Genomic DNA, 12587 nt, shown 5'->3' on the forward strand with positions numbered 1-12587 from the left:
AGAGAAATACTTTTTTAAAAGCCATATTATTTGACTAAAATGTTATAAATGTAAATGCCTAAACGCTCTCTTTTGGCTGAGATGACAGTTGCGTCATATCCGCTGTAACTTCTCATTGGCTGTTTAACGCGGAAGCGCCGTTTGTTTAAATTCGACTGTTAAATTCCAAACGGCTGTCTCACAGACGCTGGCGAGGGCTTTTCAAAAGAATTTCTGCTTTGCTCGGTTCAGTGGAAAACTTTAGCGAGAAACGGTGCAATTTCAGACAAGAATAAGTGAGTTGCAGGTAAGTAGTCCCACAGACACACGGGTAGTGCGAATGTTCTCTTTTTGGATCTTTTCCGTGTTTAAAAGTGAAGTTGAGCTTTTGTTTTCCGTCTCTGACCGTTAGCTTACCGATTGCTAACTATGCTAAACACTGGGCTCTTTCCCCTAAATTTAGCAAATAAATAATATTTATATGGCACATTTCAAGATTAGAATTACGACGTGCTTTACAATTAAACAAACAAAATAACAATGTAGGCTATAAAAACGAAGTTTATTAAATAATGGTCACGATTGGGTGCCGATTTTTGATTTAGCGCTGTAGGTAACCGTTCATAAAATAGTCTACTGGTTAACTTTTACACCAAGTAAGAACTTTATGATTAAATTGTTCTCTCTGTATAGAAATGATTTTTCTTCTACTTCTTCTGTTGAGCCACAACGCAGTTTGTCATCTCATATTCGTTGTGTGTGTGTGTGTGTGAGAGAGAGAGAATCATACTGGTGGTTTATATGGTATAATTGGGGAAAAGTCTGGAGGAAAACAAATTTTGAGTTTATTCCTAACTTTCCTCATGGATTGAAAATTTGACAAAATTTGCCCAGGATATGAAAAGTAGATTAAACACCTTTTTGAATTTCCATAAACCTATGTGTTTTCTACAGAGACTGTAGGAGAGTTTTTTTTCTGATTAACATTTTTGACTACAGATTAATGTGATCATCAGTGCCATCTTGTGGTCTTGTTGTGCCACTGCTTTGTTTTCAGCTGCAGTTGATTAGTTTTCAACTAAAAGTTGCCCTGATTGGGGCAAAATCTAAATATTAGACAACTTTCTGACAAAATATTTAGTTATATTAACCAAAAAAATGAAAATATGTACCACAGATTTACTGACCTCAGTCCACAAGTCAGTGGAGTGCAGTCACATGTGCCTCGATTCCTGAACAAATTATGTATTTTTTTTTCCCTAAGGTCACATGAATTGCTGAACTGAGTAGAAGTCTTATCAACCGAGGACAGCTTTCAGCATGGCCCCTTCCCACCAGAGTGTAACTAATCTGTCCCTGCCCTGTAATTTTAGTTAGTTTCTCCTCTTTTACAGAATGAGTTCTGTCGACATAAATGATGAGAATTGTGGGGTCATCCCAGCAGGAAAGCACAACGATTCTAGTCTAGATGTATTTGCCCTGGAACAGCCAACCGGGAGGCAATCTATCCTGCGTCAGACGGAGAACCTTCCCAACAGGACTGTGCCAAAAGGGGCAAAGGTGCAAAACCTTTTAGTTCTGACAGATTCAGTCATTTATGTAACTTGATCTGTATTTACTAATTACAATGTTATGTTTAGGTTTGTTTTCAGACACCAAGAAGAGACCCGTTGACTAAAAGAATCCTGTCTCCCAGGAAATCTGTCAACATGTTAAGTGTGGATGAGAATAATAAAGCAACAGTGTCCTTGGATTTGGATAAGCCAGAGTAAATAAGTCATATACTTCCTACATGTTTTTAAGTTTCAATTGCTTGTGCTTTGAAATAACACCAGTTTTTTTTCAGTACTTTAACACAGGAGCAGATTGAGCCACCCCGTCAAGGTAACTCATCCCATATTATTTTTTTACAGCTTGATGTAAACAATCCAACTCAAACTCTTTTAACCCTTTTCACAGAGATGTCATCCTATCCCGACGACAACATGCCGATACAAAGCAAAGGCGGCTACCAGTTGGATTTTGACAATCTTGATGCCATCAATCCATTTCAGAGTTCTAACAAGATGGCCGTGACCCCTGGGAGGCCCGCTGTTGAGACTCTTACAGATGACCCCAAGCCTCAGCAGCACATGTCACCAGAGAATATTCAAAATAAGCCAACTGACATGACACCCGCTCTAGACGACACGCTTCCATTCACGCCATCTGTGGAAAATTCTTATGCAGATGTTTCCACCAACATGAGCTCCACAGACAGCAGTGTGGTCACGGTGACCGTGAAGGTCCCAGTAGAGGAAGGTCCATGCACAGACACGCCTGATGAAAAACAGCCTGCTAGTTTGTCCGATCAAGAGAAGACATCTGGCAGTTTTGTGGAAGATTCTCCACTTCCAGTAAAAGGAGCTTACAACATGGATTTTGACAACCTTGATGAAATTAATCCATTCCAGACTGGAGGCTCTAAAATTCCAAATTCACCTGATTTAGAGAGAAAAGTACCAAACAGTAATCCACCTACAGAAGAAAAGATATCTATGGGCGTGTTTGAAGTTCCTATGGTAGCCCAAGAGTCACCTGCCCAGGATGTGAAGTCCATTTCTACGGTGAACCCAACACCCGCTGATGCAGCCAAGCCTCCAGCAGCTGAGTCCGAGCCTGCGGACCCTCCAGTCAATGAGCACTCCGTCAAACTTGAGTTCTCTTTCGGAGACTGCAGCGAAGTCAAACGAAAGCCACCACCCAAAAGGTTCGGCAAAAGACCTTCTGTTGTAAAACCTAAAGACGAAAAGTCGACTTCTGATGTTAAAGCATCAGCAGAAGCTCCCATGAAGCCTGTGAGTGATGTCACTGATGATCCAGTTCCTAAAGGTTCCTACTCTCTGGACTTGGATGACCCGTACTTCAATCCTTTTGGCGCTAAAGCAAGAATCACGAATTCTCCAAAGGGCAGTGGCCAACCCGCAGTTGTGCTCAAGGAAGCAGACCTTCCCGAGCAAACTGACAAAAAGGAAGATGGGTCTTCCCAGAGGTGAGTAAAACTGAGTTTCTGTCTTTATTTTTCTTCACATTCCAGCATCAAAGTTTTGATCGTAAATGTTTTTGCTCCTTGCAGCTCTGGTGAGAGCTTACCAACAGCTGAGCCCAACCATGAAGATGTAAGCTATTATTCACAGGGTATCTGCGGGTCCTTAAAGTCTTAAATTTGCTTTTCAAAATTTAAGGCCTTAAAAATCCTTAAAAATGACAAATAATCCTTTAATACAGTTTCCAAAGGTCTTAAATTACCAAAGGCCCAATAAACAAGATTCTTTTATTTCGATAAAAATTTCGTGAATTTCTAGTTAGTGTTCAGCATTGTTGTGTATAATGTTCGCGAAGCGGAACCATACACATTCAGTTGGTTGTGAAAGGGAGCTAGTTTTAGATGGGCACATTAGCTGGTTAAGCTAGTGGGAGCTTGCGCCATGGGGACGTTTAATGGTAACTGGATGGCTAATCCCACGTTCGCGATGTGGTTGGCATCGGTTCCAGGCAATAGCTGGAAATTATAGCTTAAATTTAATTCTAAAAATAGCTTAAATTTGGTCAAAGTGGCCTTAAAAAAAGGTCTTAAAAAGTCTTAAATTTGGCTCCCTTAAACCTGCAGACACCCTGTATTCAGTTTAAGTTCCTATTTAGCTCGTGTTTTTCTCACACACAAAAATATCACCCTCCTAACCGTCAGATCGCTGATCACAAGGCTACCTCCGCTCATGACCAGGAAATTCCACTTGAGAGTGACGACCCCGTGCAGAACGCTCCTGAGCCGCCTCAGCCCGATCAGCAGCTACAGATGGACACCGAGTTCAGTGAGGAGTTTGTTCCTGGAACTATGTGTGAGTAAACCTGGAATTCACATCACTTTATTAGTTTGATCTGTGCTTGATTAGTTCGGTCTGATTTACATTACCAGTCGTGGCCGGTGGCTTTGACGGGCAGATCGACTACCTTGAGCAGTTTGGGTCCAGCAGTGTAAGTGCTAACGACGCGTACGGTAACCGGATATTTTGATAGTTAGTTCATGACCTAAAGGTATTTAAATGTTTTCTTTTCAATCTACAGTTTAAGGAGTCTGCCCTTCGAAAGCAATCTTTGTACCTAAAATTTGATCCCCTCCTGAGGGAGAGCCCCAAAAAGTCTGCAGGCCCGTCCGCTCAGACGCACGTCGCTGTTCCCGCGGCCTTGGCCTCACAGTAATAACACACTTCTGTTTTCATTCACTCTGACTGCTGCTGTCCCTGAATGCTTCAGCAGATCCTTTTTGTTTGAAATATTAAAAAAAACATCACTTAAGGTTTTGTTTTCTTCAGGCTTCAGATTCCTCAGGTTACAGAGAAAGAAACAACTAAAGCTCCAATAAAGGACAGCCTCAAGCTGTTTGAGGACGCAACAGCTCCAGTGAGTCTCTATTCCCGATCAGGATTCGCTGTAACTCCTGGCGGGTTGTTTGACCATGACCATCTGTGTTTCTAGGCTCCGATCTTTGGAAGCATCATCCCTCCTTTCCCTCAGCCTGGGAACTCCGAAGACGTTATTATTGAAATGCTAAAATACAGTCAGAAGGACATGGATGCCGCTATCGCCAAAGTGCAGGCAGAGGTGCGTTCTTCACAGTTTGATCTTCTTGTCCACTAGTTTAAGTAGAGCTTCATTTTGGGACAGAATTGTTTAAAACATTTCTAAAGCTAGGTGGTTGGTCCTCATTCACCACTCACTTGTGCATCTTCTCAAACAGGGAAGAGAGAAAGAGGAACAGTGGAGTTGTAAATGTAAAAAGCTGCAGGATGACGGTCAGGAAATGAGGCGAGTGGATTAGATTTTAATTTTCTGTTTTTGTTTTAGATGATATTCATTGTTTGTTTTTTCACCCACTCAGGAAAATACTAGCTGAATATGAGCTTGTGATTGCAAAAATGATGGGTGAGTTAACGCCACCTGCTCTAAACATCCAGATTTATGACTCAGCGGTGGTTGGAAGTACTCGTTTTTGTTTCTTTTGGCATAAAATAGCCGATCAAGAGAAGGAGAAAGAGCTGGCCGAGGCAAAGCTGAAGGAGACGTTGCTGGAGAAGGAGCAGGTGTCAAACGATCTGAACTCCATGGAGAAATACTGTGCTGAGCTTTTTAAAAGACTGGAGAAATACAAGGATGTTGTGGAGGGGTACAAAAAGGTCAGTTTAGTGGAGGACAAAACGCTCCTGATGGACTTCTCAATATCTAAAGTATTTTAATGATTTCAGAAAAGCTAAAGGGATTAAAATGTCTTTTAACCAGAATGAAGAGACTCTAAAAGCCTGTGCCCAGGACTACTTGGCAAGAATCAACAAGGAAGAGCAGCGATACCAGGCCCTGAAAGCTCACGCTGAGGAGAAAATTACCAAGTAGGACAAGAAAAACTGTAAATTAATTTAGTTTTTACTCATGTGAAGGCTTTGTACTCGAGGCGAATAATTGTATTTCTCACCTCCAGGGCGAACACAGAAATAGCAGAGGTACGGTTTAATTACAAAGCTGAGCTGTCGGTGCTTCAAGCTAAGCTGCGCCGGGAACAACTGAAGCTTCAGTCTGTGGAGAGGAGCCTGGAGCAGAAGGTGAGTGGACATTTTTAAATAAGTCATCAAATGTGCTACTGTGTGCAGGTATTTATTTTTTTCTTGTGTTTTAGGAAAAAGAGGCTGAAGAGCTCACCAAACTGTGTGATGAGCTGATATCGAAAGTCCAGAGGGGCTGATTTTATTGCTTGTGTCCAGATCATCTTTTTGTGTAATGTTTGTCATTGTTTCTTTAACACTGTAAAAAAAAATAAAGATAGTTTTAAAAGTTTTTGCTTTATTTTCATGTCATCAACCACTAGGGGGCAGTGTTTGGTTTTATGGGGATTGATCTGTGTTGAGATGGGATTAATACCGCTGTGATTCTTTAACATGTGTTTCTGTGTTGCTTATTCGATATTCAGACACGACAGGCTTCTGTCTGGAGCCGGAGCTCTTCTTCGTGCTTACAGTGAAACGAGCTCATCTGACACAAAGCCCCTCTTCTTTTCTGAGCAATCACAGGGTCCTGTCACATCGCTCCCAGAGTGGGACAATGTGCTTCCTAAATGGTGAAAGGAAATCCTGCCTAGATTGGAGCTGAATGAAACGACGGTAGAGAGGGATTGGGGGGGACGATTCTCTTAACTGGGGAAAAGATGCTGGTCATTTGGTGTAGACTGGCTGGGGACATCAGTCATCTAAAAAGCAACAGTGAGACTGTTCTTGTGTCTGTTCGGTATCTATTCAGGCTTTTGTCCCGGCCACTTGTGTCCCTCTGCTGGTTGCCCTCTGTGTCACCCTCAGACACTCCAACCTGCTCGGAGAGAAGAAAGCGCTCCTGTGTGGAGGTGGTGGGGGGTGTAGGCCTTTTGTTTCAGGATGGCTCACCTCTCGAATCATCTTCTGTCTGCACTCAGAAACACATGAGCCAAACACAATGTCCAACTGTTGATCCTATCAATCTTATTTCAGGTCATTTAATCAAACTTCTTTTTAAACAAAATACAAGATTGTCAAATTACATAACGAAACATGAAGTAAATGCAAACAAACTGGTGGACAAAAGAAAAATTACAGAAATTTTAAATGCCTGAAAAATAAACCTTTTGATACTTTTTTTATGAAAATAAATTAAATATTCTGACTACAACTTCATTAATGGTCAAAAAGACTGCTTTCTGCTGGTTTGCCTCGAGACGGTAAAAACTAGTGATGAGAACTGATCTGAAGAAGAAAAAAAAACAATCCTTCCATCCCTTGCAGTCTTTGGCAAGGTTTGCACGCCATGAACAAGTTACAAGTCTATTTTATATCACCTGTAAAAAGGAACATACGTGTGGGATGGAAAAATAACATAGTGGTCAGCATTACCAGAAAAATGCTTTAAACATGAGGAAAACCTGAGTAGGAGCATAAAAACAGCCCTTTGATCGACCTCTAGTACCGTTTTTTATTTATTTGATCTCGTCCTCTCCGCTCTGATCCGTTTGAACTCACATCCTGAACGAATAAACCGTAACAAGTGCATGAAAAGGATGAATGGGTTTTAGTGGTGTGAACTTTCAACAAGTTTTCTTGTTTTTAAAAAAAAAAGCACCAAACATGGAAGTTTTTATGAAAAAAGACACTGGCCACTGTCCGTTGCACGCACACACACACACACACACACATTTTCCCCGCAACAGTTTCTGGAGATCGGTTCCACATGAACGTCCCTCAGAATCAACGTCCATCCGAGACGCTAACACTGAAAATGAATGTGTTGATGCTGGTGTACTTTCCCATCCACGTGTGAGTGTGTGTGTGTGTGTATGTCCGTGTAGATTTTGGGGTATATTTTAGGCGGGGCTGATGGTCCTCCCTTGCTAAGGAGGAGCTGCTGCTGGGCCAGGTACTCCTCATAGTTCATGGAGCTCATGCAGTCTTTCTCCGGGCTGGAGGAGCCGGTCGACGCCGCAGCGAGGGCCCTGTCCCGCTCTCGGAGCCGGTGGGAGCTTTGTGCAGCCGGGGCGCTGGGAGGTGGGCAATGCTTTCTGTTCTGGCAGAACCACAGCAGCACGGTGGCGAAGATGAAGACGATTCCAGCGGGAACGCCGATGATGACCGGCCAGGGCAGGGAGCTGGAGGTCGCTGGGAACATGGAGGTGATGGGGGGCTTTGTGTCTGCAACAGAAGGGAACAAATAAACCCAGATTCCAATAAAACCCAAACATTTTGTTACCTCTAAGCAAACAGGATGTTTTTCTGAACAGAATGAGAAACCGTTACTTTATGTAGAAACGTGCATGTGGGAGAAAACTCCCACGGCTCCCACATCATGGTAGCTGGCGGTCTGAAGGTATTTTTTGACTAGTTTTTATTTATATAGAGAATTAAACAAGAGTAGCCACATTTAAAACTAATGCTAAACAGATGTCAGCAAAACATTTAGAGGTTTTTATTACGCTGGTGCTCCAGGTCCAGAAGACAAACACACAACAACACATTACGCTGGGTGAGTTCTGCAAACGTTCTGATGATGCTATCGGGTTAGACGTACAAAACAGACTCCAAACCAAAATAAAAATTCCCGATTCTCACCTGGAAGCACAGTCAGGAACGCACTGCGGAAGCTGTAGCCCATGGTGTTGGCGCCCAAGCAGATGTACATGCCAGCGTCCTCCTCCTTGGCGCGGGTAATGAGCAGCTTGTTGAGGTAGGAGCCATCGGGCCTGGACCACACCTCCCCCGTGGGCAGCACCACGAACCGGTGGTCCCCCACCTCGATGGTGGAGTTGTAGCGGCTCTCCTCGTAGGGCTCCACACGTTTGAGCCACTGAATGACGGGTTTGACGTCGCTTCGCACCTTGCACTGGAAGGACGTGGTGCCCCCGTAGCCCACCGTCGTGTTGAGCGGGTGTGTTCCTGTCAGAACCGGTTTGGAGTTTGTCCTCTCTGCAGAGACATAAAACACACATCAAGGGTCCTCTTTGGGAAACAGAAAGTTGGGTTGTTATCCATCCTGGCCCAAGGCTAACAGGAATACCACATGTAACACAAGAAGTATGTGTGATTAGTTTCCTCTCTTTGGTCGCTCCTGGTTGTACAGCACGCTTTCCTCATGGGAAGGAGGTGGTGGGGGCCTGGCAGACAGCTGGGCCTTAATCAGCTCCAGATTGGGTGAATGGTCTCTGAGCTAAACGGCACAAGCCCTCACTTTCAGGCCTGCTTCCTCAACGTGCTTCTCGTGTACATGTTTACATTCATCCACCATCCCGACTGGCTGATCATAATCAGACCAGAGCTGCTAAAGGTGATCTCTCTCTCTTTTCTGCAGCTATGTGCAAAACGATACTCACGAATGACTTCGACTTTGTAAGTGGCGTTGATCTCCCCCGCTCGATTAGACACCCTGCAGGTGTATCTGCCGCTGTGGTCGGGCATCACGTTCTTCAGACTCAGAGTCCACCGTTTCTTACGACCTTCGCCGACTTCCTGCTCCGTCAGAGGCCGGTCGTCCTTCAGCCACGCGATGTCCGGTCGAGGGTTTCCGTTGGCGGAGCATTTTAGACGAACCGTGCTGCCCACGGGACAAGCGATCACCCTCTTCCTCATCTTTTCAGGTTGAGAGAAGCGAGGGCGCACTTTGGGTAAAAAGTATGCATGGAAACATCCGCATATTAGTATCAGCGGACAATCGGGCGATTTACAAAGTGTTTACAAACGTAAGCACGGCTCTTACCAAGTTTATCACTGTCCGGCTCAGATTCTGGTCCGTTAACTCTTCCGGGTTGACCAGAGCTTGAGTCATCTGTTAACACAAAAGAGCAAAGGTCAGCTAGCACGTAGCCAAATGAAAGAGAAAAGCGTTCATTGGTGTAAATAAGGAAGAACAACGTTTCTGTTCATCGCCCGATCCCAAACCAGTCCTGAGTCTGTCTGTAGGTTCTGCTGCAAACGCTGCATGTCCAGGTCGTGCTCTCCATCATTTAGATGTAATACGATCAGTTTCTTTTTTCTGAGCCCAGCTCCAGGAGACAGCTGTGGAGTTTATGTCACCGGCTGACATCATGCAGCCCAGCTAACGCTGGGCTTAGAGAAATTATAATGAGGGAAACCTAATCGAAGTTTTGTGATGCGCAACGACTTTTCGAGTTAAGCGGTGATGAATTAACAGAGCGGATCGGATTCCTTATAGTGATAGCTGCCAATCTGCACAGAGACACCGAGCTGGTGATTACAGAGCTTTATGCGAGACCTGGGATTTTGTTGTCAGCATTTCAAACTAAAATTTGTACAATTTGAAGAAGGGGGGGACCAGAAAATGTGTGCAGTTTCAAACAAACAATGATCTAATTATGAGAAGAGTTGGAAGAGAATGAAATATTTGCACCTCTGTTTAAGCACAACCTTTTACAACAACCAGGCAGCTTTTTGTTTCCGTGACTCACGTTGATTCCTGGCTTTAAAGCAGCCTCAGGATGGAGTTTTCTAGATGCTGCTTGGCACACTCCATTCCCTCTCACGGTTTGATTGGGCCAGGTAAAGAGGCCAGATGTGACTCCTAACCCCCCTTGTTCTGCCTCCCTCCGAGAACCCCTCAAACCGTCAAGGCTCTCTTGGGTTCTCTGGGTACAAACCCTCCTTTGTTTGTCCCCTGCAGCACCGAGTCCAGCCATGATGTCATGGCTAATTAAGGGAGTTAACTGGCCAACAATAATAATCCATTCCTTAAAAAAAAAAAAAAACAGCCTTCACTGGAAGAAATATTTCTCTGTTGCTCACTGGGGCTCTCCAAATTCCTGCCGGTTCCTGAACCTCCCAATCCAAACAGATTGTGGTCCCGCACTGCCGGGGTTTTCGCTCCAACCTTTTTTTTCCCCCCTCTTTGAATTTATTTCTTCTCTACTTTTTGGCAATTCTACGGAACAAAAGCACCTTTTATGCATCTGAGACGTTAAAGCTATTCCTTACCACTATTGTCTTGGCTCTGAAAACTTCAGAAGAGCCAGAGCATCTTAAAGCTGCCACATAATGGTTGTTTTTAAAGGAACTAACCAGTAAATGAGATGTGTTTAAGAGTCCTGCATTTGAAATATGAGCTAATATTGTAAATACAGATGAAATTAATGTTGTATGTCTGAAAATATAGTTTTTTTAAAGGTAATGGGCTTTTCCCTTACAGTGTTAGCGGTCTGACACTGTCTCCTCCCATTTCATTCACAAATCCAGCCACAGGAAACAGGTCACTATGCACATGCTTTCTGCTGGCCTCCCCGTGCCAGCTGAATCACAGGAAAAGGCCCGAGGATTTGGGGTCGCAATGAGCTCCAGATGTTGTTGGGGACATTGCAATGTCCAAGGGGAAAGTTGTGCACAGTATCATCTCCAAGCCACTACCACATGCGGTCAGCCAGACACGGGGCAGTTTATCCACCAGTTGGCCTGACGATGTCCCCAGAGACAAATAAAAGAATGAATAAAATGCGCTACGAGAGCCAGGGTTCTCATGCAGACTAAAGAGCTCTGCCCGGCCCGTGGTAGCAGAGGAACGTGTTGTCGGTGCAGATGTAAACCCGGGCGCGTAAAAGTTAACGTGAAAAACTTATAATGCAAATATGAAAGCTGCTGGAGCTCGTGCATGCATGCAGGAGGAAGTTGCAGTCCTGCAGGAGGAGAGGAGGGTGAGGGGGTGATCGGGCCAGTTGTCAGGACACCACCCCAAACAGGGCCCAAACAGCCAGCTGGAGGGATTGAAGAGGCGCCATGTTGCACTGACGGACCAGATTCTTCAGATAGCTCTGGGGAGGACAGGCTGTCTGCTGGCAGACAGGAAGAGGGAAGCCTCTTCAGCCATGGTGGACCCCCCAAATCAACCTGTTCTGCTTCAACATCAAGGCCGACTGTGTTTTATTCCTCCTTCAGATCCAGTAAAAATAACAAGCCAACATGATGGATGCTACAGATTTAACTGTGCTGGAACCCTGCTACCCCTCATTTAAACAATTTCACATAAATAAACCCGTTTTCTGATCCTTTCCAGCAGCATTCTAGCAGCCAGGCGAAGGCAAGCAGCTAAATTAATTATCTGATGCAACGCTAATGGAAAGGTTTGCTCATGATCATTTCAATCCTGGCTCCCTCGTCTGGATGAAAAGCACCCCTGTTGGAACAATTACCTATAAAACAAGCGCCGTGGTGATAGTCTGCCAGCACCTTTGGGATGCTGCAGCCAAAGAGAGACGAAACACAGAAGCGCGTGCTCTTGTGAAAGGCTGAACGATCACTGAGTTTTTCTCAACACAAGATTAAGAGTCAGGTCGGGACGAAACTCGAAAAAGGGCAAATAAATCTGATAAAAATCGCAAGAAACTTTCCTTCTCAGACTCATGAATAAATATTCGATGGTGTTCCTTCCAAACACAATCACAGGGCAGGAGCAGAGCCACGCATGCAGCTGAGTAAAACTGATCTCACCATCTTCGTCTCAGCAGTTTCATCTGTTTTTGTTCTACGCTCTCACCGAGCCGCCACTGCAACTGAAATCAAAGCCCCCATCAGAGCTCACGCAGCTTGTTGCGCTTCTTCTTTCTTCGACTTGCAAAAATAAGCAAGAAGAGATGCAAATAAATACTTAAAGAAAATGCTTCAGATCTCATCTAAAAGCCTAAGCATTCAGCATTTTTTTATAATCGGTTGTCAAATTCAGCTAGGAAGGTTTTCTATTTTGAAAATGCTCGGATCGCCCTGTAAGTGCAACGCAGACACATTTAGAGCCACGTCTGATTTTGATACCACACAACACAACCCTGCGTTACAGAAGGCTCCACGCCGAGATCTTCAACCTTTAATTTGAACACAATCAGCCGACACCCTGCCTTTGAACGTCGTAAAGAAGGAAACTCAAAAATAAACCTCGGTTTGCCCATTCATAAACGTGCAACAAGTGCTTTTTTTCCCCCGTGCTTTCCGCCTCCGCCTGATTATGGCTCTTCTTTTGAGGCATAGCTGTCACACGATCGTGCCACGGCCCCTCCTGCGAGATGCAGCACA

At 44.4% G+C, this 12587-nt stretch overlaps 2 protein-coding genes across 2 annotated transcripts in view; one reads left to right on the top strand and one right to left on the bottom strand.

The window, feature by feature from the left end:
- The first annotated feature begins 147 nt into the window (after positions 1–147).
- Positions 148–5844, top strand: tacc3 (transforming, acidic coiled-coil containing protein 3). The gene is made up of 17 exons (XM_015970062.3): positions 148–286; positions 1374–1539; positions 1620–1747; positions 1826–1863; positions 1939–3010; positions 3095–3137; positions 3707–3857; positions 3935–3993; positions 4084–4214; positions 4332–4419; positions 4495–4620; positions 4757–4824; positions 4898–4941; positions 5032–5192; positions 5296–5402; positions 5492–5612; positions 5687–5844. The coding sequence occupies exons 2-17, from the start codon at positions 1375–1377 to the stop codon at positions 5750–5752; spliced, it is 2568 nt and encodes an 855-aa protein (XP_015825548.3). The 5' UTR covers positions 148–286; position 1374; the 3' UTR covers positions 5753–5844.
- A 1238-nt stretch (positions 5845–7082) lies between these two features.
- LOC107392322 (fibroblast growth factor receptor-like 1) overlaps positions 7083–12587 on the bottom strand; it is a 29223-nt gene continuing 23718 nt past the window's right edge. The window contains exons 4-7 of the mRNA XM_015970063.3: positions 9277–9345; positions 8894–9178; positions 8136–8489; positions 7083–7718 (exon numbers count right to left, since the gene is read on the bottom strand). Coding sequence (XP_015825549.3) covers positions 7297–7718; positions 8136–8489; positions 8894–9178; positions 9277–9345 — 1130 coding nt within the window. The 3' untranslated portion in view covers positions 7083–7296. The remainder of the gene's footprint in view (positions 7719–8135; positions 8490–8893; positions 9179–9276; positions 9346–12587) is intronic.

The sequence above is a fragment of the Nothobranchius furzeri genome, chromosome 18, assembly GCF_043380555.1.
Source record: "Nothobranchius furzeri strain GRZ-AD chromosome 18, NfurGRZ-RIMD1, whole genome shotgun sequence".
NCBI classification, from domain to species: domain Eukaryota; kingdom Metazoa; phylum Chordata; class Actinopteri; order Cyprinodontiformes; family Nothobranchiidae; genus Nothobranchius; species Nothobranchius furzeri.